The sequence below is a fragment of the Lotus japonicus genome, chromosome 1 (genome assembly GCF_012489685.1).
Source record: "Lotus japonicus ecotype B-129 chromosome 1, LjGifu_v1.2".
In the NCBI taxonomy this organism is placed as follows: Eukaryota; Viridiplantae; Streptophyta; class Magnoliopsida; order Fabales; family Fabaceae; genus Lotus; species Lotus japonicus.
In genome coordinates this window covers 113,832,932-113,860,395 of record NC_080041.1, presented here as the reverse complement: position 1 = coordinate 113,860,395, position 27,464 = coordinate 113,832,932, and the positions used below count along the sequence as shown (strand labels likewise).

Here is a 27,464-nt window from a genome sequence, read left to right as displayed (position 1 = left end):
CTTTATTCTTCTTCATCCTTTTCTTCATGTCTTGCTTTCGAAGATAAAAAAAAAACAATGGAACAAGACTGGGATGCATTAGTCCGCCGTTGCAAACGTCAAGGCAGCACTTCTAGCAGCTCTCGTCCTCTCATTCATGGGCCAGCTGGCGCCGTCCAGGCTGCCATGTATGGGCGTAGATCCAACCCTAACACACTACTCATTCCGACCCAAGAATTTGTGAGGCGTGCGCTCGAAGATAGATCAACCGAAACCGATCCTGATTTCAATTCAAATGCTTGGCTTACAGCCCTGCAATTGGTGGAATCTGCCACTCCGCTGGGCACAATCACAACGAATGTTGAGAGAGTAGAGAGTGTTGTTGCTGTTATTAAAGCATGCACTCCCAATGGTTTCGGAGATGCCAAAGTTACCCTCAAGGTATTTGCTCGCTTTTGTCCAGCTTCTTTAACCGTCAATTTGTTGTCTCATTTTCTCTCACGATTGCATTGATTTAGGACCCTACGGGCACCGTTGACGCTAGCGTCCATCGCAAGGCCTTCACTGACGGGGAATTTAGGAATGTCATAACTGTTGGATCTGTTCTTGTTCTCCAAAAGGTCTATTACCTTAAACATTAATCTTGCTTCCTTTGAACAAGTACGCATTAATCTTTTAAATTTGCAATTTACTTGCAGGTTGCTGTGTTTGCACCGAGTAAATCTGTTCGTTATCTGAATATAACGTTGCCCAACATAGTCAAAGTATTTCCACAGGATAGCGGACCCCACGACTTCATCGATATCACTGAGGATTAATTTTGTTTTCGTGTTGCTTCTGAATAATTTCGTGTACCCTTTAAACTGTTTGCCATGAATTATTTATGTTACTTATCCTGCCTTTGATTATTTACGGTGTAGTTATACGGGTTTTTTTCAATACAAGAGTCGGCATATAATGAGTGAAAATAGAAAGCATGATTAATATAAAGAGAGTCTTAATACAAAGAGTCACATGTCATAATATAAAAATACAAAAAAAATATACAAATATACAGTCAATCACTCGCCCCGACCCCTACCGGCCCCTCTACGACCTCTAGGTCCACGGGCTCTGCCTCCACGCGCTCTGTCTCCACGACCTCTGCCTCCTGCAGCTCTAGCTCCTCGGACAGCAGCAAAGGCTACCCCCTGGGTACCAATGAAGGCATTGGATCTAATAAGATCCAGCGCCCTCTCAGTGAGGGATCGGGAATGCGTGCCCTCTGCAGGAGCATCTGGCACCTCGAGTGACTGCTCCAACAAGTCCACGGCCCGACGCATAACAGTCTGCAAAAATAATGTAGATACATTAGATACAAATAAAATATCATGAACAAAAAATCACAATTGAATGGAAAATAAAATTCAAACTTACCACTGCACTGAACTCCTCCCTCCTATCATCAGGGATGATGAACCGATGGGACACAGCGCTGTACCACCTCATGTAATCCTCCACAGCCTCTCCCGGATATGTAGCGGGGATCCCCTGAGGGCGGAGGTGCGGCGCAAACTCAGCAAAGGCAGCATCTGCGGTCTCAGCAAGGGACCCAGACGTATGGATCTCAGAGGGGTGTCGAGGGACATCCTGTATGAAGCCAAACTGGCGCAGAACCCTCTCTGGTAGATGCCGTCGAACAACACGGCCAAATGGCGACCGGATGTAGCCAGAATACATGGCCCTCGGATCCCATGGTCGATGAGCCCGATGGTCCTCAAATGGGGTCCATATAACGTCATCCACCGTCAGCTCATCGAGCATGACTCGCCTCTCATCAAGGCCTGCATGCCCGACCCGGGACATAGCCCACCGCCGCGCCCTAGGCTGGTCCTGCGAGTACTCCGGATCCGCCCTACGGATAATGACGCGGTCAGAAAGGTACTCGTAGACCCATCCTAGCAGGAGCGAGCTAAAACCTCCCATCTGGGCCGTCCCTCTCCTGGACGCTCGACTAAGCTGGTCGTATAGCGTAGCGAGCGCAATCGCGCCCCACGCGTACTCGCACACTCGACCAAGATCCTCCAACATCCCTATCCAGTAGACGGTCGTATGGTAGCCTCCGCTCTTGCTAGCAAAGAGCGTGGCGCCTAGCTGGTTCACCAGCCAAATCCGTGCAGCGTCCTCATATCGGTGCTCTACAATGAAGTGAATTAAGTTAATAGTTTATAACAATACAATAATAATAGATACAAAGACAATACAATAATAATTAAGACATACCCGCCAACGCAGCCTCATACCGGGTCTGCAAGACCCCAAAGCGAATAGTCTGGGACCTATTCGTATCAAACTCAGCCTCATAAATACCAACAGATCCTCCCATCAACTGAGCACAGAGCGCTGCACACTCGTCCCTCTCCCCCCTCCCAGGCGTATAGAACCTCGACCCCATGGGGAGATGGAGAAGAGCCGACACGTCGTCCAAGGTGATAGTCATCTCCCCGAACGACATGTGGAAGCTACTAGTCTCCTCATGCCATCGCTCCACAAGGGCCAAAATAAGGCCTGCATCTGTCACCGGGTAGCTGCAATAGGGTAGCTGATGAAGACCCGTCTGCTCAATCAACTCTCGAACCCGCCTGTGACTGTCTGAATCACCATCACAAGCAAGGTTCCAAACCTTCCCCCCAGCTGTGGCCACCTTCAACTGTCGACGGTCCACATACCGCTCGTCTGTGCGTAGGAGTGCATGCCACGCCCAGGGAGCCTTGTGATCAGCATAATGGGTGAGGAGCGATAGCTCAACAGGCCCCCCCGGAAACGGCGGCAACCTCTGGATCAGGTCCTCCTCGCCACCCTGTGCCCCCTGCTCTGGCGGCAGGACATCAGCATCAACAGTAGGCGGAGGAATACTATCCTCGTCAGATCCTCCCATGCCGGATGAGGCCTCGCCTGATGACTCCTCGCCGGAAGACTCCTCGCCTGAGGACTCCTCGCCTGAGGACTCCTCGCCTGATGACTCAACCATGGGAGAGGGCGGAGAAACAACTGTAGGTATCTCAACCGTGGGAGACGGCGGATAATCAACCAGAGGAACCTCAATCATGGGAGACGGCGGAGAAACAACTGGAGCTGAAGCCTCCACCGCCTGAGAGGTTGCAGCATGATCGCCGCGCCGGCTAGAAGCATGTAACCGCCGGTGTCTATCCTCAGTAGCCCCGACATCCTCACTAGAAGCATGAGACCTCTTTCTGTTCTTCATTCTCACTATATATTCAGAGCAAACATTCACTATATATACCATTTCAGCCATAGACAGAAACATGATGCAAGCAAATGGAAAATTCCTAGAATTTTATAAGTACATAGATGATAATCGGATCTTCTGTGGATTATGCATGCTTGGATCAACTTTTATTTTCCTAATAATCAATTATGGCATCTAGAAACTACTCACAAATGCTTTGGAAACCTTCTATAATTGATTCTGAACCCAGAATCAATTATAAGTGTTGGGTTTGGTTCTGAGATGAATACGGAAAACGTTTTTCCGTATTCAATACGGAAAACCATGTTCCATACTGAATACGGAATACCATTTTCCATATTCAATACGGAAACCTGTGATCCGTATTTACCCAGAAACGTCATTAACGACAATGAGCTATCGGCCCTAAACCCAAACCACATTCAAGACATTTCAGCCAACAATACCTCTACACAAGCAACAATCGACTACCCTAGGGTTCAATGATTAACATAATTTCAAGTTAAATGGGGAAAATCCAAAAATCCTTACCTCTAGGTTTCAATTCTGAGAATGGGGTTGTGAAGAGCTTTGATGGAGATGATGGAACCTTTCAAGTACACGGTTCAAGCAAGGGGAGTGACAGAGATCGAAGGTTGAAGAGGGGAGAAGAGCTTGGCAAAATACGGAATGAAGTTTGAAATGGGTTTGAATAAACCCTTGCCGGTTTACATACTAATATAATACGGATATAAGACTTCCCCACTTTAAGTGGGGCGGGGAGCCCCATAGGGGGGGCCCCAAACCCAACTCCCCCATCTTCAGCATAAGAAATGACCTCAGCCAGAGAGAAATTAAGTGCTACAAAATACTGGTCTGATCTCTTTGGGTCATAGAGGAAAGATCAATGGTCAAAAATAAAGGAAGGCAAGTGGGGCCACCAAAAAATAATTGAACGGCCAGGATTGAGAGCTTTCTTAGGAACAGTGTTCCTTCAGGCTCTCTTTTCAAGTTTAGTAGATGATCAAGGTATTAATTGACCTATCAAATATAATAGATGTATTCCCCGTGCAAAGCGCGGGTAAAAAACACTAGTTTATAAATATTTAAATAAAATCAATCCAGTAACGAAGTAATTGTGGATTGATTTACTAAATGATATATATCTTGCATTTCGAATATATAGATGATTGTTTTTTTTAAATGGAGTTGATGATTGTTAAAATAACAAATTTGCATTAAAAAATCATCTAATCTAATCTAAATATAAATATCTATACTTAACTTCCCCTTTTAAAAATATTGATATACATCAATTGTTTAGATTCTGCCGTGTGAATCTATAAGTAGACCAACTTTTGGGATGTTATCAAATAGAAACAACCATACATAATACAACATTGAATCTTTTTCTGTTCGCTAAATTTTTCCGGTTCCTCACGCGCAGCCACTATGGCCATCACCATCACTCAAATGTCTCTGATTGTTTCGTTGCCTGTTCTGCTGTCTTACGTACTTGGAATAACTAGAAATTCGGCTATTTCCTGCGCATTTTCCTGCGAATTTAGCTCAAAAATTCGCAGGAAACGTGTTTCCTGCGAAATTTTTCGCGAATTTTCAATACCCAGCTAATACCTTCGTGGATAATTATTGCTGCGATTTCCAGAAATCGCAGGAAATACCTGCGACATTTTCTGCAATTTTCCCTTCCAAATGCGCTGCAAAAATCACAGGAAATACCTGCGACATTTTCTGCGATTTTCACCTCAAATATCGCAGGAAAATTCGCAGGTAAGAGAATATTCCCTAATAAATTCGCAGGAAATTTCTAGAGGTAATTTTGTTTTAAATCCCAGATTTTGCGTTGAAAATAGATTTAAAAAATTTTTGAAACAGAAGCAAACAAGTGTGGAATAATGGGACATAATAATAGTAATCAAAACTTAAAAGCAAAGTAAATAAGATTGAAGTTCCATTTTTCATAAGCCAAATGAATATTGAAATGAAGTACAACCCAATACAAACAAGAGTCAAGTTAAAACCAGAAAAAATCTGTCAAAAGCATGAAACAGATAATTGCTTCAGCAGACAGTCAAAAGCTACATAAAAATCTCACACCCAACCCCACTAAAAATCATTAACTGATACTATAGCTAATATGCACCCTACACTTAATTACTATGAGAAAAGCTCACAAATGTCAATTTAATTAATCTCAGTTCTAGACGTCTAGCCATTATACAAAACAGCCGCTGCTAGGATTTTCCTTGCCAAAGCATACTCCTGCATTAGCCATTACTTGATGTAGTTACTGTGAAACTCAACATTCTCTCTCCCTCTCGGCATATTGCTTCTGCCATCATAGAAGAACAAGGAAAATTCAAGTGAGTATCGAGCGCAGGTGAATTCAGACGCACCACAGTACTAAGTTTCAAATACAAATCAAAGAGGGATCGCATATCCTGAAATCAAGTTGGAAAAAATATAATTCAAAAGATCAACATATCTACAACAGAAACTGTCAAAAGTATCCTACCAGAGCTCTTTTCCCCCTTTATCTAAATCCATGTTATGCATATAAAAGGTACCTTTAATGTTCAGTTTTAGAATGAGTGTTTAAACTAACTTCATGCATTTATGCATATCACTCAATCAAGTTCCTCAAAATAAAAAATAAGCCTTGAGCAGAATATTGGGTTGAGATTTAAAATAAGTTTAATGAAGAAAATCATACTATCAGATCAAAGTATCGCCTTTCCCTTAGGAGAAGATAATCTTAGTCAAATCTACCATCAAGGAGATTCAGAAAATTGTCTGTTTGTCCCTAGAATCCTATTCAAACTAGCAAACTTGAAGGTTTCATACTTTAGAAGCATGTGACATATTCACTGTTCAACTTATGAGCAAAATGAACCTTCAGAACCAAGGGTTGGTTATATGCATGAATTTACATGTTCATGAAAAATCAGCAAATGGTGCAGTGAGGTACCTGTTGCCAAGCAAGCCATGAAGTTGAATAGTAGTACTTTCTTCATCAGTAAATGGGCCACGCTTGATGCCAGGGCTACGATAGTTAATCCACCGAAGTCGACAACCGTTTCCACATCGTAGGAGACCTAGTTGTAATTATACATTCATTAAATGAGTTAGATTTAGGGCCTGTTTGTCATTGAGTTTCAATAGATAAAATCAGTAATCCACCAATCCTTTGGGTTAAGTTAGATTCATGTCTTCTTCACCTTTCTTCTTAACAGTGTGTCAACTTTTCCCTTTTTTCATTGCATTTCAAATCCCTCATCCAACAAGGTTTTGCAGTTGTAAATTGTAAGAAAACAACAACACAAACTTTTGCCCTATTCTCACCTATCTTGCAAATTTCCAAAAAACTTATAGAAAAGGAAAAAAGGATGGGGTAATTAATACCTTTAGCTGCTCATGAAGACCAAAAACCTTCTCTAATTCTCTAATTTGCATGCCACTGCAAATCAGAAGTACTATAAATATAGTAGTTTTGTAGTGTTTCTGCATCTGAGTTCAATATGAAATGAACACAGAAACTTAACGAAAGTGCTCTAGAAATATAAGCAAAAGAAATAGCATTACGTTTTGACATCAAGATGATGCACATCTTCTGTATGGACTCTTTTCTCAGATATCCCTGAATCATGATACTTTTTAAGTTTAAGTATGAGGAGTGAAAGGGATTATTATGACATGAATGATAGTAAATAGAAAATTCAAACACCAAAAGAAACTGCACTGCAATTCTGCTAAGATGAAAGAAATTACCTTGAGCTCACTCTGGCATGAACTTCAAAAGGTACCTGAATGGGAATGAAAGGTATACAGATGAAGCAACCAAAAAACTGATATACTATAGTATCTAATTTAAGTCAAGTGAGGAGGATGAAGAAGGACAACATGATGCAGTAGCTGATTTTGAGTCAAGTGTTTTAGTAAACTAATGTCATCCTGTAGCTGCTGATAAAAACTTGAAAGGCAGGAAAACATCTAATGGAAACACCAGAAAGCATCTAATAAAAATTTGATATAGTAAATGCTCTACTCTTCAACTGTACCATTGTTGATATTAGTGCAGAATTCAATAGTCAGATCACCTTTAGAGCTAGAAAAGCGCACTCTACAAGATAAGTACATAAAAGGAAAACACTAGAAGTATCACGAAGCCTAAGGACAAATGCAAACAACATATTTACTTAGTCACATGTTTTTGTTTCAGTTAGAGAAATGAGGGCCCCCTAATTGAGCTCATTTCTTTGTTATAGTCCTCTAGTTAGTAGGTAGTTTGCATTTTATGCAGATTTCCAATCACTTTTAGATGTCTACAAAGATGTCCTCACTAGACCCAATTTAAGGCTACATTACTATTTGTTCACCAATTTTGTTATATTTAAAATGCTTCCTTTTTAGCACTGTTGAAGTTCCACTTCCAGACTCTGCTTTCTCTTTCCATTAAGAACCCTTCAAGCACAAGATACAACATTTAACTCATCAAGCCAGGTTAATTTTCAATGTAATAAATACAAGGTAAGGTTTTCTGGTTTTGTGTTTTCAGGAATGAGATAAGAGTGACTAGTGTTGCCAAAGAAACATGAATGCTGAAAAAGAGAAGAAAAACCTGACATTAGGCTTCAATTGAAAACCCAACCTTTGCATTACTGCAACATTAAAGCTTTTGAAGCATTGAATTTATATGTAGAGCTACACACAAAGTCACAAACACATAAGATTGCATGAAACGGTGGATAATCAAAAGCAACATAAAAACCTTTCACACCTAACATTAACTGATACTATAGCTAATATGTACCCTACACTTGATTACCATGAAATTCCCCAAGTATATGAAACCCTAAACCAAGCCACAATAGATGTCAAGAAGAAAATTACCTTGGGATGGAAGAGTATGAACGAAGAGCTTCAAAGAGGAAATCCACGAATCAGAGAACTAGAGAACTTCAAGAGAGAATAGTTTCTGAAATTACAATCGTAGCATCAAATCACAACGTTAAACCCTAATCAACAATAGAATGATAAAAGGAATCAACACCCTGCGAACTTGCCTGAATGGAAATGGAAGCAGAGCCGCAGCCTTGCGTCGCCGTGGAAGAGGTAACCGCGCCGCTGTGGACGCCATGGATTAGCTTTGCTCTCCAAGGACAGAGTCACGAACAAGAACAGATGAAGAGGTGCGAGCGATGGCGGCTGGAAGAGGCGCGCGATGAAGCGGTGGCGGTGGCGGTGGCGGTGGTGGAGGCCGAGCGGCGGCAGAGTAGTTGTACGACGCAGGGACTCAGGAACCCTAGCAGAGAAGTTTCAAAACTCCTATTGCTAAAATGAAAATGAAATTTAACTAGAGACGAAAATCTAAATGATTTAAATTTTACACTCTTTACATTTTAATTTTAATTTTATTTAAAATGATTTCCTGCGAAATTTGCGTAGAATTTATCCTGCCATATTTCCTGCGCATTTTCCACAGCAAAATCCCTATGAAATTTCAGGTTTGCTGCGAAGTCTTTAGCGAATAGTTGCCCGTTGGTAAATTCGCAAGAAATCCTATAGTTACCTGCGAATATTTCCTTGAAAAATATATTCGCAGGAAAAGACACCGTAAATGCAGCAAAATTCGCAGGAAATGCCTGCGAAAAAAAATTGACGAAAAATGCGCAGGTAATTAGCACATTTCTAGTAGTGGCGAATGATAGCTTATTTCATGAAGGTAAACAACCCCACCATTGATTATTATTCTCTAATAGTTTCTCAGAATTATATTTCTTCTGAGTTTGATGTAATATATACATATTGTGCGCGCGCTCGTTTCAAATTTGTTGTATATATATGAACTTTTGGTGTGTTATTGAAGATTGTGTGACTGAAATTCTAAATATGTGTTGTAATTTTTTGAATAAATTGCAGCCTGATTTTGGAACGCCAGTAATTAGCAAGGATAGTACTGCTGTCACATGCGAGTTCTCATATGATCCAATAATTTTAAGTTCAGTTTCTTTACTTGTTTCATCCACGGTGTATGGATGTATTTCTCTGTTCTACCCTTACAAGCAACAGTCTGTTCCGCCAAGGGTTTTGTTTAAGAGAATGGATTTCCTGCAATCCTTCATTGTTTCATTGTAAATACCTTCATTCTTTTCCTTATTCTTTCTTTTCCCAATTTGATGATTAGTTTTCAAGTATCTAGGTTTCCCTTTCCCTTTCCTTGTTCATAGAGAAAATATATGAACTGGTGTAGCTGCAACTTGGATGTTATGGCCAACAATAACTGAACAACTTCACCTTTCACACAAAGTACATCCTGATCTCCACTATACTTGCCCTACAGCTGGACCTGGTCTCATTGTACTCGGTGCCCTTTCGGCCGCTTACTCAAGTATATTTTGGTTTTTTACCGTCATGGCCCGCGAGGATGTTATTGATGAAGACAAATATGTCAATAATGGTGCATGTTAGGCCATATAGGAATTAATTATGGAATCGCTGATCTACTTTTTCTTTTTTTGGTTTAATTTGTTTTCGTTAAGTGGTTGTGAATGTTTGCAATTAGAGTGTTTTTTAACATACTCATTTGAGAGAGTTCCATTCTAGAGATTTTATTTCAATATAGTTTTTGCTTTTATATTTTTTTTTATGGAAGTCTCTAAGGTCTAGGGTGTGTTGCTAAACATAACATCACACGACAGATTTATTTTGTTATCCACATTAATATATTGAATTTGAATTTGCGAACTCAATCTTGTTTCTCTTGAAACTACATCATGGAGTGTGTGACATAAACTTTTTTTTTTCGAATGTTAGTTGTTACTTTTTAGTAATGTTAATAAGTGGAGACTTTTATGGAGTGTGAGTCATCGGCATTCTCTCCCCCTGGAGAAGGCAGCCCAAAGCCGCCGGATGACGGCATCCAACCGCAACCGCAGCAAAGCTCTTTCAAGGATAAACTCATGGGCGGGGCTACTGCTCCACCACCACAGAAGTATGTTGATTTGATTGACAATGACATGATGAAGGTGATCTATGTGAATGATAATCCGCAGCTACCAAAAATAGTAGTGGAGAGGGAAGTGATTGAAGGTATGTGCTCACCATGGAAAGATGCACTAGTCATCTCGCTGCTAGGGAAGAGGCTAGGGTACCGATTGATGAAGACGAAGCTAACAAGCCTATGGCGGCTCTCTGGGGAGTTTGACTTAATGGACGTGGACAATGGCTTCTATATGGTCAAGTTTGATAGAGAGGAAGATAAGGAAAAGGTTATGGGTGGAGGACCATGGATGATTTTCGACCACTACCTAGCGGTGGCCACTTGGAGCCCGGAGTTTATATCTCCTGCAGCAAGAGTCAAGAAAACACTTGCCTGGATTCGTATCCCGGGATTGAATGTGGCGTTTTACAATGAAAGTTATCTGATGTCCGCAGCCCGGGCTATAGGCAAACCAGTCAGGCTGGATAGAGGTACACTACGAGCAGAGAGGGGAAGATTCGCGAGGATATGCGTGGAGCTGGACCTGGACAAGCCAGTGGTTGGAAAAATTTGCTTAGAAGACTACTGGTATAATATTGAATATGAAGGCCTTCATGTGATCTGCACTAAGTGTGGCTGCTATGGCCATAGGTTCAGAGAATGTACTACTGAGATATCGCCGGCTGCAAGCAAGACACAGAACCAGAGCTTTGGAGGAGAGGCGGAGGCTCAGGGGAAGACGGCGGCGGAGAACGGCCAGGTGGGGTCCATGGACAACCATAACATGGAAATTACGTTATCAACGGAAGCAGTAACGACAGGAAACAAAATTGAAGAGGGAGCATTAAAGATGCGATTCTGGTGGAGAAACCAACAATAAATGCCAATGAAGAAGCTGAGGTGGAGCCTCTGGGCCAATGGATAACGGTCACCAAAAAGAAGAGAAATAAAAAAAAACCGGTGGCCACAATGACGAAGACTGCGGCTGAAAAGCAACAGGTTAAGAAAAATCCGTTGGAGAAATTCAATGGGAATAATGGGCCAGCCAAGGTCAAAGATTCAAAGGGAAGAGGGAACGGAAATAAAGGTAGCAATAATGAGGGGATAATTACAAATGATGAGGTAAAGAAATTGAAGGAGGATAAAGGAGATTCTGCCGTTACCAAACCCAATAATAACAAGGTTTTCCAATTTGGTAGCACAAGTGGGCCCTCCAATCATTTGATGATGATTAACAAAAAGAGAAGATTCCGTGTTGATGAGTGGGACCATGGACCGGTCAACATCAACCATCAAGCACCACTTCGAATCTTGGGAGTACATGACAATAATGATGACATTATGATGGCATCAGGAACGGTTTTAAATGACAAGGAACCGATCAACGGGAATGAGATGAAGGAAGACCAAAGATTAATAGCTAATGTTTAGCTATAATTCTCTGAACGGATCCCAAGGGGGTTGCCCCTTATTTTCAAAATTGTTTTTAATGATTGGTTTTGATGATTTTAAAATAGTCTCTTGGAATATTAGAGGTGCATTGCATGACCATGGTAAACTTGCTATGAAGGATATCATCAGATGCAAGAAACCTGATGTTGTTATTCTTTTGGAAACTAGATGTCAGTTCGCTAAGGCTAGGCGATTCTGGAACTCTCTGGACTTCTCTCCTATCTTCATTGAGGAGGCTAGAGGGTTTAGTGGAGGAATTTGGGTGCTCTCTAACAGGAGCTCAAATGCATCATTTCATCTGGTGGAGGCTCATCAACAAGCAGTCACTTTTGAAGTCTGGAAGGCAAACCTGTCCTGGGTTTGTAGTGCGGTATATGCTTCCCCAGCTCCGGCACATAAAGATATGTTGTGGGATCACCTCTGCATGCTTAGGAACTCAATTCACTTACCTTGGCTCCTCTTGGGTGATTTCAACGAAATTATTCTTCCTTCTGAAGTCAGGGGAGGAGACTTCCTACCAAATAGAGCTGCTCGCTTTGCATCGATTCTGGAAAGGTGCAATCTCATTGATCTGGGATCAGTGGGGCGCAAATTCACTTGGTTCAGGAAAATGAATAACAGGCTCACGGTGTCGAAACGATTGGATAGAGCGGTGGGTGATGCTGAGTGGCGAGTGGAATTCCCTGATGCTTTTGTGGAGGTCCTGAACAGAGTCCATTCTGACCACAATCCCCTTCTTCTCCAATGCGGTAACACAGTTCACTCAAGAAATAGTCAGGATCGGCCTTTCCGTTTTCTTGCTGCCTGGGCGGACCATTCTGAATTTGAATCATTAGTGGAAAATGCTTGGAGGTTGAGCGACGAGAATATCCACCATAAGCTGAACCGGGTGCGGGAGGCTGCACTGGTTTTTAACAAGGAAGTCTTTGGGAATATTTTCAGGAGAAAGAGACACGTTGAAGGGCGCCTAAGAGGAGTTCAGCGAGAACTTGATCATAAGGTGACTTCAGACCTGGTTCTCTTCGAAGCAGACCTGCAACGAGAATACAGAAACATCTTAAAACAGGAGGAACTGTTGTGGTATCAGAAAGCAAGAGAAAATAGGGTAAAATTTGGGGATAGAAACACAGCCTATTTCCATACCCAAACTGTCATCAGAAGAAAGCGAAACCATATCCACCATCTTAAAATGGGAGATTGTAACTGGTGCTCCGATGAGGATGTTCTCAAGCAGGAGGTGCAAGGTTTCTTTATGAACTTATTTGCTACTAGCTCTACAGCGGAAGAGGTAACTTTTAGCCACGCAGCTTTCCCGAGTCTGACAGAGGAGGCTAAATATCTTCTAGTACAACCAATCCAAAAAGAAGAGGTTAAGGAGGCGTTGATGAGTATGAAATCTTTCACTGCACCAGGCCCTGATGGATTCCAACCTTTCTTCTACAAAAAATATTGGAACCACGTGGGGGATGCCCTCTGGAGTCTAGTAAAGGAGTCTTTCCAAGAAGGGCGTGTTCATGAAGACGTGTTGGAGATTCTGATGGTCCTCATCCCTAAGGTTGATCATCCGTCTATGGTTAAGGAGTTTCGCCCAATAAGCCTATGTAATGTCACCTACAAGCTTATTACTAAAGTGTTGGTTAATAGGATCCGCCCGTTCCTTAATACACTGATTGGGCCAATGCAGAACAGTTTCATCCCAGGTCGGGGAACTATGGATAATGCTTTTCTGGCACAAGAGATCATTCACCACATGCACCTCTCCACTGCTAAGAAGGGTAATTTAGCATTCAAAATTGACTTGGAAAAGGCTTATGATAGTGTCTCGTGGTCGTTCTTGAAGGAGACTCTAGTGTACTTTGGCTTCCCTGAGGTAACCATTAACCTGATTATGTGCTGTGTAACCTCTTCCCAGATTTCTATTCTCTGGAATGGATCCCGTCTTCCAAAGTTTAGACCTGGGAGAGGGCTCCGACAAGGAGATCCGCTTTCGCCGTACTTGTTTGTACTTTGCATGGAACGCCTCTCTGTCTTCATTCAAAGTAGGGTGGATGCTGGACTATGGAAGCCAATAAGGATTTCAAAAGGAGGTCCTCCGATATCCCATCTTTTCTTTGCAGACGATGTTCTCTTGTTTTGTCAGGCTACGACTTCCCAGGTTGATCTCCTTGCTACAACCATGAGGTCCTTTTGTGAATGCTCGGGCCTTAAGATTAACATGGGAAAATCCAAAGCTATCACCTCAAAGGGCGTTAGGGCGGAGGTGAAGGCAGAAATTTCTAACATTGCTCCTATCCCCTTTGTTAGAGACTTGGGCAAATATTTGGGTTTTCCACTAAAAGGGGGTCATATACATCGAAGAAATTTTGAATACCTTATTGAGAATATCCAAAGGAAAATGGGCACATGGAGAAGGTCAATGCTCAATCTAGCTGGAAGAATTTGTCTGGCGAAGTCGGTAATTGCTTCCATTCCGACTTATTCCATGCAAGTTTTCTATATACCCCGAGGTATCACAAATCGCATAAATAAGATGATGAGGTCATTTATTTGGGGTGGCAGCAATGAAACAAAGGCGTGGCATCTGGTTGGGTGGGAGAAAGTATCTAGCCCGAAAGATCAAGGAGGTTTGGCGGTGAGAGACATGAATTTAGCCAACACAGCTTTGCTTGGCAAGGCAATTTGGAACATTATTCACAAACCTCAAAAGTTGTGGGTTCAGGCAATGAAACACAAATATTTGGGGTCATCTTCTGTTTTGCAGGTCCAAGCCAGGGTGCGAGACTCGCCAGTGTGGAAGGGGCTTCTCAAGGCTCGGGACCAACTAAGAGAAGGATTCAGGTTCAGATTAGGCACAGGAGATTCATCCATTTGGTTTGATGATTGGAGCGGCAGGGGAATCATGGCAAACCAAGTGCCATTCGTGGATATCCATGATATTCAATTAACATTAAAAGATGTCATGGTGGCAGGGAGGTGGAATATGGAGAGATTATACACGCCTGTACCTGCTGCAATTTTGGAGCACCTACAGCACATAGAACCCGTGATAGTGCAGAACCGCTGAGATATGTGGGTGTGGGACAGTAACGACATGGGTCGCTTCACCGTCAAGGACGCTTATACATGGTTACTGGAGCACAATCAAACGCCAGTGTCGCTGCTGGATTGGCGTTGGGTTTGGCGGCTCAAGGTTCCGGAGCGTATACGCATTTTCATCTGGTTGCTGCTGCATAATTCAATTCAAACAAACAGCCACCGCTTCCGCTGCAATCTATCATCATCCCCGAGTTGTGCCCGGTGCTCAGCGGCGGAGGAAGATGCTTTACACTGCCTTAGAGATTGTCCGCACTCAAGAGAAATTTGGATGAGAGCAGGGGCTCTCGCTTGGCCAGGATTCCAGGTGAGTGGATGCACGGATTGGGTGTCTCGGCATGCACAAGGGACGAATGGAATCAAATTCATCGCTTGCTTGTGGGGTGCTTGGAAGTGGCGCAATAATATGATTTTCGAAGACTCTCCGTGGCCAGTTCATGAGGCGTGGCGTCGTATTTGTCATGAGCATGATGAAATCATGAGATTCACAGAGGAAGATCAAATAGAAGATGATCAAACTATGATGTCCACTAGGTGGAATCCGCCTGGGGAAGGAACTGTGAATTTGTGCCTTGACGGAAGCTTTAGCAGGGAGAGGATTTGCATGGGCTCGGGCGGGTTGGCTCGTGATTCCCAGGGTAGGTGGCTCGCCGGGTTTTTCAGTCACATGGGCGGAGGAAACGCGCTGCTGGCGGAGGCAATGGCGCTGAAGATCGGGCTACAGATCGCGTGGGATAAAGGGTGGAGAAAGGTACAGTGTACCGTGGATTGTGGCACGTTGGTTCAAGCACTGAATGATGTTGACAGTCGTATTTTCTTGCCCATTCTTGATGATATTTTGGAATTAATGGCTAGGAATTGGTATGTTTCCCTAAGTACTATCAGCAGAGAGTGTAACCAGCCCGCGGATTGGCTAGCTAGGAAGGGAGCCTCGTCTCCAAACGTTGATCTTTGCATCCTTGAAGTTCCTCCCCCGGAAGTTGAGATCCTCTTATTGAGAGATCGTTTAGCTTTGTCAAAGTTTAGTTGTTTTGTTAGTTTTCCGATATATCAAAAAAGTAATGTTAATAAGTTAGTCCCTTCACAAGGGGTTTGAACCCTGAATCATTCATCATTCATCTCACTCAACCCCTTATGTTATCTAATTCTTACTACTTGAGCTAACTCTCGGAAACGTGTGATACAAACATAATTACCTCTGAAAAAAGACACGTGTCTCAAATAAAATAAAATAAAAACTTTATTGAATTGTTGTGACATTTTCGACTCCTTTTTCTTCTTTTTCCTAAAAAAAACAAATTCAAATTATTTGTGGAAATATATAGGCTAGTCTACTATCTATCATTGTTGGATTTTTTTTTGGTAGAAGTGGTGGTTGAAGGTTGTGTGGTTGCGGTGGCGATGGCGGCGACGGTGATGACGATGGCGGTAGTGGAGGGTGGTAGTTTTAGCGGTGGTAGCAACAGTGACAGAGGATGGTGGTGGTAAAGACGAGGCAATGATGGAGGGTGTTGGCAAAAATGTAGCAATGGTGGAGGTTGCTTGTGGTGGTGGTGGCCATTGGTGATAATGGGGGTATTGGTGGCATCAACAACATCACAACTCATGACCCATAAGGTAGCGTTTGGTCGACAGGTGGGAAGGGAATGGAACGGGACATATGAGTTCCGTTCTATGTTTGTCATGTTTTTAAGATGAAACGGAACGGGACAAAAGACTCTAGGAACGAGACACTTTGGTTCCCTGGAAAAGGGTGGAACGGAAGGGAACAGAACGAAACACTCTCTTAAAACTTTTGCAAGTTCAAAAATACCCCTGATTTATATTTGAAATTTTATGTATCTAAACAGTTTAAAATCACTTCTAAAATTGAAAGCACCTATTATATTTGTAGACAAAGTTAAATGAAAATCTACTTTTTCAGAAAAATCACTTAAAATAAAATCAATGATAAACGAGCCAATTAGAGTGTGTTTGATTCAACTTATTTTAGAAAAAAAAATCACTTTTTAATCAAAAAATCACTTTTAAAATTAAAAAATCACTTTTTAATCAAAATATCACTTTTTGTGTTTGTTTCAGCTGAAGTTGAAAACCGATTATTTGAAACAGTTACTTTAGCTTATCATGAAAATCTATGATGATAGATGAGAGGAGATAAAAAAAAAAAGTGATTTTAATTAGAGTAGTCAAACACGAATCAACTTAATAAAAATAAAATCAATTATTTTTTCAAAAGTAAAATCAGTTTTTGTAAGCAATGATAAACGGGCCAGTTAGAGTGCTTTTGATTCAACTTATTTTGGAAAAACCACTTTTTAATCAAAAAATCACTTTTAAAATAAAAAAAATCACTTTTTGTGTTTGTTTCAGCTGAAGCTGAAAACAGATTATTTGAAACAGTTACTTTAACTTATAATGAAAATCTATGATGATAGATGAGAGGAGATGAAAAAAAAGTGTTTTTAATTAGAGTAGTCAAACACGAATCAACTTATGCTTTTCTCAAAATCTCTAAAAATAAAAATTATAGTAAAAATCAATATTTTTTAGGCTTAATACATCAGAAGACCCCTGTAATTGTAAAGGGAATCAAATCCATGACCTAGAAATTTTTTGCATCAAATTGGGTCCCTAGAAATTTTTTTTTGATTCAATTAAGGCCAAAGTGTGTCAGCTCTCAATTTTATCCCAGTCATCAATTCCACGTGGCTTTTATTATTATTTTTTAATTTAAAAAATAATTAAAATTTATTTTTAATTCCAACTCAATTAAATAATCAGAAAAAAAAATTTAAAAACTTAATAAATAACCTAATCTAATAATCATTAACTAAACAAACTAATAATCTAACTAATAAACTAATCTAATAATCTAACCTAATCTAATCTAATAATCCCTATAACAAATCCTCAAATTGAACTCAATCCCATTCGAAAACACCAAAAGTCCCTTTCTCCTAGAACAATTTGGCTTTTAGAATCGCAGCAGCTTCTGCTTCTTCATCACGTATTGCAGCAAGGTGGCCCCATAACCCATCACCATTCTTTTCAGTCCCACACCACAACCTTCCTTTGCCACTTCCTATTCGCAAACTCGGTAAACCCACCCACACATCTCTCTCTTTCGAATATCTCTATTGTTGTTGCTGTAATCCTCAAAATAATGCTGAAATATTCCCCATATGGTTAATTTTGTGTGGTTAATTTGCTTGCAGGGTCTCAGTGCCACATTCGAGCTATTAGCGAGGCAGCTGCTGTGGAACCTGCAATTTCTAAGAAAGAAGGAGATGGAAGAGATTGGAAGATCAAGATGCTTTATGATGGAGATTACCCCCTCTGCATGCGCGAGGTTCACCTTTAAGACTGTGTTTGGTTCAATTTGGAATTGGGTTCAATTGTCCTCAGTTAGGGTTCAATTTGGGATTGGGTTCAATTTGGGGATTTGTTATAGGGATTATTAGATTAGGTTAGGTTAGATTATTAGATTAGTTTATTAGTTAGATTATTAGTTTGTTTAGTTAATGATTATTAGATTAGGCTATTTATTAAGTTTTTAAATTTTTTTTTCTGATTATTTAATTGAGTTGGAATTAAAAATTATTTTTAATTATTTTTTAAATTAAAAAATAATAATAAAAGCCACTTGGAATTGATGACTGGGATAAAATTGAGAGCTGGCACACTTTGGCCTTAATTGAATTAAAAATTTTTTTCTAGGGATCCAATTTGATGCAAAAAATTTGTAGGCCCTGGATTTGATTCCCTTTACAATTACAAGGGTCTTCTGATGTATTAAGCCTATTTTTTAATCTAAATAAACGCACTTAAAATAGCTTAAATAAATAATTAGGTTTCTGCTTTTTTCAATAGCATACTGAAACAACTTAAACAATATATATGTGATTATTTTAAAGAAATAAGTGATTATTTCATGAAGTAAGCAATAACAAACGGTTTCTATGCAAAATGTTCAATTAAGTTCAATTTGTTTTCATCAATCAAATATTAAACACGCATGGTTATATATGTAATTAAAATCATGGTTCTGTTCTATTGACTTTGAGTTACCAAACATAACACACAGAACATTATTGTCATGTTCTGTCTCGTTCTGTCATGTTTCGTTCCGTCACCAAACGTTACCTAAGGGTTTGCATTTAAGAATACACCATAAAAGCGACTTACATGACCTAATTCAAGAACGAAAGAACCACTTCGATTCAACCAGCAAAGAGTCCGAACTAAAATGAGTAGGAACAAGATGCGTGAAAAACATTTTTTGTTTTTCATTTTCTGATTGAATTAAAATCAAAAGACTAGACTTACCTAAAAAGCATTTTGTTTTCAAAAGACAAGGCTAAAGAAAAATAATGAACAGAAGCTAAACACATTTTCTCGCATAAATATATCGCAAAATTTAAAATTAATAACCCTCATTTTCTCCAAAATTGCAAAACGAGTACAACTCCATAGGCCCTAGCAGAATAGCACATCAGTTACGAACAATTTCGTGCTAATAAAGTACAAGCCAATCAGTTTTCATTTAAATAAAACCACACATGCTGCAGATCTTCTTGGGCACATGGACAAGTCTTTTAGCATTTGAAGCTTTTCTCTGGATTTAACCAAGGCAGACACTGAATTGTCATAGTTTGTAAAGACGTTGAGTTCTGCAAATCGTTTCTCATTATTCTCTGCGGTATAATCTACAAGTGTGCACTTCTTAGACTGTGAACAAACGCACTCAGCAACAGCATCTGGATAATGGAAAACCTCATCATCTGCATTAGTTAAAGTAACTGGACAGCACCAAGGTATAATACGATCTAGTATCACCACAAGATTTTGAAGCTTGGGGCAATTCTTGAGAACGTCAAACACCGTCAACCCAAAGGGATCTCTCATAGTCTTACCGATAATAAGTTCCAAATGAGTTAAATTGGAAAACACTGGAACGTAATTGACAGAACACTGCAATAGTAATAAAGACAACTTATTAATATGACGATTAAAATACAAATATGTAAAGAAAACCAATAACAAATCCTTTTTCACAGATTCAAATCTCTTCAAAGCGCAGAAACTCAACATTACAAAAAACACTAAGGGGGGAAATCGTATAATATAGTCCAGAAATACTTGCCCAGACCAACTCAGGTATTTTATATGTACAGTCATCGTATGACCTGCAAAGAAAATGTATATGATGTAGTTCCAAATCCTCAAGAACTGGACACCCACTTAAAAGCTCAACAAGATCCCAGTCTTCAGAAAAATCGACATCATTCAAATGCAGGGTTTTAAGCGACGGACAATCAACAGTATGTAAACCATCTACATGTATCATTTTTAACTTGAGAACAACAAGGCCTCTGCAACTGAAAATGGAGAACGGCACAAGTTTGTCTAGGCACTCGTACACGTCTCTTAATTCTTCGGATGACACTATCTCGTATTTCAGAGGGCCTAAAATTGAAGCTATACCACTGAAGCTGATCCTTTTGATGGGTTGGAGGTGCACACTTCGTTCGGTAAGTGTTGAATCTAGCATCTTCTTCAAGGGAGAACAGGATTTGAACTTCTCAATATAGCTTAGACAATCTAGGTTGAGATTGGTGAGTGAAAAAGCCAGAGAGGCCTCCATCTCTTAGAAAGAACACTTGTCGCAACAGCTTCTTCTGTTTGGAGGAAAGACAGGATGTGACAGAGGATTTCATCTGGCAAGGTGCTGATTCTGTCATCCATTGTCTCTTTACATACTTTGAACTTCATCTCAATGGATATTTATACCAAATTTATTTCCCTAATTATTCTTTGGTCTCTAACCCCTATCAAATTTTTTTCTTGGTTAACTGCACTTTTGGTCCCCCACGTTTACCATTTGTGCGAAAATCGTCCCCCACAAAAATCATTAGCAAAAGACATCCTCCACATTTACTACCGTTTGCAGTTTTCATTTTCCGTCTATTTTCCGTGAAGAAACTAACGAAAGGAAGCTTATGTGTCATTTTTTAATGACATGGCAGAGAGAGATGGGAGAGGGATGCCATGGAGACAAACACGTGATTGTCACGTTCTGTGAACCACACCCAACGGTCAGATCGTCTTCCTCAACGGGAAAATGGAGGTTGGAACCCTACAAAAGAGGGGTTTTGTTGTTCAGATGAAATTGACTTGAGTTGAAGCAAAATCTGAACTACACAAGGGTTCTAATCTGAAACGCGAAGTCGAGGTTTGATCCGAATGGGTGGGGTGAGTAAAAATTCATGCTCTTCATCTGGTTCCTTTGGGACATGACTTTTGTATTGAAGGGAAAATTTTGAAATATACACAAATCCACTACTACTCCCTTGCTTTAATTTATTATTGGAATGAGAAGAAGCACATTGGAAGTTGATTCTTTTGTTTCTTCCAATATCCATTATTGCATAACGTAACCAATATCCTTCCATTTATATCGTATACATGCATTTCCTTTGCTTTGTGCAATCATGAAGCAATAATGTTATCTTCAGAATCCATTTCCACCTCCACCTCATGTAAAGAAGAAGAAAAAAGAGAGAAATGAATGATATGATTTGTGATGTAACAGAAAATGCAGAGAGAGATAGAAAGAAAAATATATGGAAATGAGATGGAAGAGAAAGTGAAGTGTGTATATATCATTACTCGCCTCCGAATAGTCTTTCATGGCAAGTTAAATTAGAAGATCCTTTTACCACTGAGAGCGTTTCAATGTAAAGTCATGGCATGCTGTTTCCAATATTCTATTAAACTTTCCCGTTTCTTTATCTTACAATTAAACTTAGAGTATATTTGATAAGGCCCCTTTTGGAAAAACAGCTTAATTAAACGCTTATGACATAAATGCTTATTCATGAGCTATTTAAAAAAAATTATTGAAATAAATTGAAAATAAACTATACATAAGCATAAGCTGTTTTTCATAAGCTATCTTGAATAGCTTATGAAAATAAGCTCAAAACAGCTTATGGTAGGTCATAAGTTGTTTGCATAAGCTCTCCCAAAAACTGGCATAAGCGCTTATGCTATCAGATAAGCTCAAATAAGCTCTTCCAAACGGGTACAATGAGAGAGTATGAAAATAACATATTCAGAGTTGCTACTTCAATTTTTTTTCCATTTTTTGTTCGGAGGAGCATAGAACATGGTCCGGCTGTTTGACCCACTTTCGTTTCGCCTTCTTCAGTTTTCAGTTTTCACTTTATGCTCTGCATAATGACTCTGTTTGCAGACTCATCACATTCATCGTTTGACGGTGCTCGACGGAGTTAAAGTGTTGTTTGAAGGGGAGCCCTTCGACAATTGTCTTAAGTGTTTGTCTATAAACTGGGTGTCGTTGTGCGTGACTACGACACTCGACACTAAGAATCTGCTTGTGACATTTTTGTAGAAAAAGTGTTGGATTCTGGTTGAGGAGATTGCGGCCAATGACTCGACCTCCAGCCACATTGTCAGGTAATCCATCGCTATGACTGGGAACTTTAGATGCCCTAGGGCAGGGGGGAAAGGGTCGGAGGAGGTCCATCCCCCATTGTTGGAATGGCCAAGGGACTGCCAAGCTCGAATGTTGTTCGGGTTGAGCGTTGTATATATTGGTGTGGCGTTGGCACGGATCATAGTGTCTAACTTGCTATGTGCCCTATTATTTGGAGTTCGGACATTAGTAGCCCACCCTAAGAACTTCTCCTGCTAGTGATCGACCTTCTAGGTTATGGCTGCAATTGCCCTCATGTATCTTGGCCAGCAAATATGTGGCCCTTTTTTTGTGTAGGCACTTCAACAATGGGGTGGCAAAACCTCTCCTATACAATGTATTGTTGATTACAGTATACCATGTTGCATTTCTAACTAGCTTCTTTGCTTCAGTGTGACCATTCGCTAACGCTCCTTGAGTAAGGTATCTCCTTATCGATTCCATCCAACTATCGGTAAGATATATTTGCAGTGTGGTTGTTGGCGCTTGGATGCTTGGGGAGGAGATGGTTTCCAACATGATAGACCGATTGGTTCCTTGTCTCTTGGTGATGGTCAGTCGGGACAAGGGGCCAACTCTCTCATTATGACCTTAGGAAGACATGTTTGAATTCAATTATGGGGAAAGTTTTTCTCAGTTGTTTCATCCTCTCGAGGTATTGTTGAAGTATAAGTTCCTTTTCTTGATACTCTCTATTTACTTGGCAAGTGACTACCTAAGTGTCGCTTCACACCACTATGTATGATGCTTCGAAATCTGAGGCTGCTAAGAGTCCCACGATGCATACTTTATACTCTGCTTAGCTGTTGGTGGTAGGGAAAGCAAAGCACAAAACTATTCGACCTACATTCTTGTGTTTCTCTCCAAGAAGATGCCCTCCTCACCTCCTTTCTTGTTGCTTGACTCGTCAACGTGGGTTGTCCAGCTCACACAGTCGGTTGGAGCTTCTCCATTGGTAATTTCTACAAAGAATTTAGCTAACACTTGAGCATTGATTTCCTGGCGTGGCGGGGTTAATAGTGGATGTCATGTTCAGATAGATCGATTGGTCATGCTATCATGCGACCGAACGGATCTGTCCTTTGGATGATTTGGAAAATGAGTTGGCACGTTCGGACAATAAAGACATGGGCTTGAAAGTATTGCCACAATTGTCGGTCTATAACCAGTAGATTGAAGGCTACATTTTCTACCTTTTGGTACCAAACGTATACTCCTTGTAAGGCTCTACTTACAAACTAAATTTGTTGTTGGCCCTCCTCGTCCACACGAACAAGGACTAAGCTAATTGCCTTGTCCTGGACTGCCCGGTAGAGGTACATGGATTCTCATATCTTTGCGCTAGTGAGCACTAATGGTGTTGAGAGAATTTCTTTGAAGTGTTGAAATGCTTGCCCATCCTCTTCTGTCCACTAAAAATATTTTCCCTTCCAAAGTATGGAGTACAAGGGAAGGAACTTGAGTGCTACTCAAGGTAAGAAGCAACCAAGGGCAGCTATTCTTCCGGCTAGTTATTGGACTTCCTTGATAGTTCTTAGACTCTTCATTCTCTTGATGGCCTCACATTTGTCCAGGTTGACTTATGTTCCCTTGTGTGTCTGCATGAATCCGACGAATTCCCCCTCGAAACTTCAAATGTGCACTTCTCCTGGTTGAGTCTCATGTTGTTCTTTCTTAGTTGTTTAAAATGTTTGATCGATCGACCACGTGGTCTCCTCAATTGAGGGTTTTGACGATGATGTCTTCGATGTAGATTTCGATGGATTTCCCCATCAGTTCCCCGAAACTTTTGTCATCATCCTTGGATATATTTCCTGTGCATTTTCAAGGCCGAAGGGTAACATGGTATAATAGTACGTAACTTGTTCGGTGATGAAAGTCGTCTTCTTCTCGTCCTTATGGTACATTGGGATCTGGTTGTACCCTAAGTAGGATTCCATCAGGGACATGTACTAGTAGGCTACGCCATAGGCCATAACGGTAGTTGGCCTACCTCCATCCTTAGTGCTCGACCAACTCTGGTGCTAGGGTTCCTGTTTTCGTGTCCAGGTAATTCTAGTTCTCGAGATCGTGGCGCGATCTGCTTAGTGTGGCCATCGGGAATCTCCTCCGGTATAGTTGCCCTCTAGCTCTACCCACATTAAGTTGCAGGGCAACGACTACAAGTATTAGAGTGGACGATCGGAAATCTTCGTCGGAACAATTGCTCTCTAGCTCTAATCCACAATTAGATGTGGGGTAAGAGGTATAAGTATTAGAGTGACGATTAAAAATCTCTGTCGTAACAATTTATTGTCCTCTTGCTCTGGCCACAATGAGTTTTAGGGCAAGAGGGTACAAGTATGAGTTGACGATCCAAAATCTGCGGCATAACAAGAAATTACTCCATATGTAACGTCCGACATTGGGAGCAAAAAAAATCTTAATCAGGAGGTAGAGCAAGAGCCAAATGATGTCGTTCTATCATCTATGTAAGCAAAGGGAAGCTCTCCATGCGGTACAAAGCAAATCTAACATAATGAATATCGGAAGAAACGAAATCAACATTAAATGCGGCTTCTCATTGGAATTAAAATATTTGTTGCAATAATGAATCAAAGTAACTGAGTTTTTATTCAACACAGGAATATATCCATCGTTTCACCTTCGGATTGTGAGGTTATATTTTTCTGGAGATTTGTGTATTAAACTGTTACTCCCTCCGGTCCTATTTATAAGCAACAACAAAAAATTCACATAGTTTAAGAAATGTAGTTAAACTAGATAAAATGCATTAAATTTGTCTTAAATTAAAATGAACTTCCAAAATTACCCTTTGTTATTAGTGTTGGAAAGTGGAAAAGAGAGAGAATAATTAATGAGACACATTTTACAAGTTAGAATTAATAAGGGCATCATTGGAAAAAATTAATTAATATAGCTCAAACTTTCATTTGGTTCTTATAAAAAGGACCAAGATTTTTCTTCTCTTTCATGCTTATAAATAGGACCGGAGGGAGTACTAATTTGTTATGATATTTTTGAAGAACTAAACATGCAGCCGGAGTAAACTAATCGTTTAAATCAAAGTCTTCATAAATGATGCCTTGAAAAAACGAACAGGTGGGAATTAAAATTTGGTATAAATACCTATGAAGGCAAGTGCAAAAGTATGCAAGTATGCAAGTAAACAATGGATGACAGAATTAGCACATTGCCTGATGAAATACTTCATTACATTCTCTCTTTTCTGCCAGCAGAGGAAGCTGTTGCCACAAGTGTTCTATCGAAGAGATGGAACCCTCTCCGGCTTTCACTCACCAGTCTCAGCCTTGATTTAGGTCGTCGGCATCCGTTGAATGCCGCACAACAACAAGGGAATATCGAGGAGGCTGATGATACTTACCTCTACGTAGTGTTGCTCCGAAAAATTAGCGTGCCCCGCTCCATTTTCAGCTGCAAAACACTTGTTGTTCTCAAATTGAAAGGAGGAAATGTGAGGAACTTTTATAATTTTGACTTTCCCTCGCTCAAAGCCTTGCATTTGAATGAGCTTTTCTTTTCTGAAAATCGGTGTCTAGTGGAGCTTCTTTATGGTTGTCCTGTTCTTGAGCATTTGGAAGCACATTACATATATTTTGAGAGCGATTCATCTGACCAGAGTGAGTATAAAATCTTACCCAAGTTGGTGTGCGCAAGTATACGTGGAATGCGTAATCCTCTGACTCCCCTGATAGCTTTATCCAATGCCAAGTTTCTTCAATTAGTACAGGTTTGTATGTCTGAAAATTTCAGTTTGATTTTTTATTTGCTTTCTGTACTTTTGTAATAATTTCAATTTTCATCTACATTTGAATAACTTGTTTATGTAACTAACTATTGCAGTGTGTTAACACCGACTTTCCTGTGTTTTCCAACTTGATTCATTTGGAGATTATCTTCCCAATGAAAATAGTTCCTTGGTCCTTTGTATTTAACACACTCAAGAATTCCCCCAAGCTTCGATTTCTTGTACTTGATATGCAAAGAATAATCAGGCCCTCACCTTTATTTGGAAATGGCGTTAATGATGAGGTCTTCTGTTATCCAGATTCTGTTGCTGAATGCCTTCGTTCACAGTTTAGAAAGTGCACCCTTGAAAATTATAGTGGAGTGCAAAATGAGAAACAATTCGCAGAATATATCATGCTCAATTCAACATGTCTACATACTATGGAAATCCAGTGTCAGCCTTCCATGAATCCTGAGGAAAAACTTGAAATGCTAAAAGAATTGTCTATCTGCCCAAAGAGTTCTGCAACATGTGTGGTTTCATTTATATGAAAGCTGAATGACTTGCATGTACTTGTATTACTCTGAAATTGTTCCTCAATGATTGGTTTTTCAGGTTTGAGATTTTGTACTCATTTTGCAACTTGGATAAAATGATGGTTATTAATTTTGGACTTCGACTGTCAGTCAATCATTTTAATTCTAGGAAATGTTTTAGCAACAATTTAGCACAAACTCTGGATTGTCTCTGAACTAAGTGCACCACAAGGCTTCACGGTCTTAGATAATTGTTCTTGATTTGTGTATTTATTCTAATTCTAATGTTATCACTTGAAAGTCATCCAAATAGACCTATATGTTATTTGTATTATTGTTGTCACTTGGAATTTATTTAAATGTCAGAGTCGGCTTAATCGATGCAAACCGTACAGGAGGAAGTTCCTTGGACCATATGATTTTTGAGGAAGTTCCTTGGACCATACAGGAGGCGTGGCGCAGGCTGTGCTTTGAGCATGATGATTTCGTGAGGTTTAGGGGGAGCATGGGGGCAGTGATGACAGTGTTTGGATGGCAAAGAGGTGGATACTGCCGCCGGCAGGAACTGTCAACCTTTGCTCGGATGGCAGCTTCAATCCAGTGAGCAATCAGATGGGGTCGGGTGGTGTTATTAGGGACTCTCAAGGGGTATGGTTGTGCGGGTTTCACAGCTTTGAGGAAGGAGGTAACGCCTTGCTCGCAGAAGCAAAAGCGTTGAAGATTGGACTTCAGTTGACATGGGATCGAGGATTCCGGAGTGTGGAGTGCAACATGGACTGCAGAACATTGGTGAGCGCCTTAGAGGATCCATAGAGCAGGTTGTTTATGCCCATCCTTGATGAAATCCGGAAGCTACAGGGACAAAGATGGAGGATGCAACTAACAATTATTAATCGGGACTGTAATCAACCAGCTGATTGGTT

At 40.4% G+C, this 27,464-nt stretch overlaps 4 protein-coding genes across 5 annotated transcripts; 2 read left to right on the top strand and 2 right to left on the bottom strand.

Moving 5' to 3' along the window:
* Window positions 1-1,025: 1,025 nt before the first annotated feature.
* LOC130729462 (protein MAINTENANCE OF MERISTEMS-like) lies at window positions 1,026-3,846 on the bottom strand. Of its 2 annotated transcripts, XM_057581240.1 has the most exons (4): window positions 3,761-3,846; window positions 2,242-3,228; window positions 1,396-2,156; window positions 1,026-1,307 (listed from the first exon to the last, which is right to left on the bottom strand). In XM_057581240.1, the coding sequence occupies exons 2-4, from the start codon at window positions 3,221-3,223 to the stop codon at window positions 1,041-1,043; spliced, it is 2,010 nt and encodes a 669-aa protein (XP_057437223.1). In that variant the 5' UTR covers window positions 3,224-3,228; window positions 3,761-3,846; the 3' UTR covers window positions 1,026-1,040. The 2 variants fall into 2 exon arrangements, with proteins under 2 accessions (XP_057437223.1, XP_057437222.1); XM_057581239.1 differs by lacking the exon at window positions 3,761-3,846 and having other exon boundaries at window positions 2,242-3,601.
* Window positions 3,847-10,080: 6,234 nt separating this feature from the next.
* LOC130719985 (uncharacterized) lies at window positions 10,081-11,088 on the top strand. The gene has a single exon (XM_057570572.1). The coding sequence runs from the start codon at window positions 10,081-10,083 to the stop codon at window positions 11,086-11,088; it is 1,008 nt and encodes a 335-aa protein (XP_057426555.1).
* An 8,207-nt stretch (window positions 11,089-19,295) lies between these two features.
* Window positions 19,296-20,400, bottom strand: LOC130719964 (FBD-associated F-box protein At5g38590-like). Its single transcript, XM_057570554.1, has 2 exons — window positions 19,900-20,400; window positions 19,296-19,727 (listed from the first exon to the last, which is right to left on the bottom strand). The coding sequence occupies exons 1-2, from the start codon at window positions 20,398-20,400 to the stop codon at window positions 19,296-19,298; spliced, it is 933 nt and encodes a 310-aa protein (XP_057426537.1).
* Window positions 20,401-25,426: 5,026 nt separating this feature from the next.
* Window positions 25,427-27,354, top strand: LOC130719956 (F-box/FBD/LRR-repeat protein At4g26340-like). The gene is made up of 4 exons (XM_057570550.1): window positions 25,427-26,005; window positions 26,119-26,507; window positions 26,621-26,663; window positions 27,040-27,354. Exons 1-4 carry the CDS (start codon window positions 25,427-25,429, stop codon window positions 27,352-27,354), a joined length of 1,326 nt encoding a protein of 441 aa, XP_057426533.1.
* Window positions 27,355-27,464: the final 110 nt, after the last annotated feature.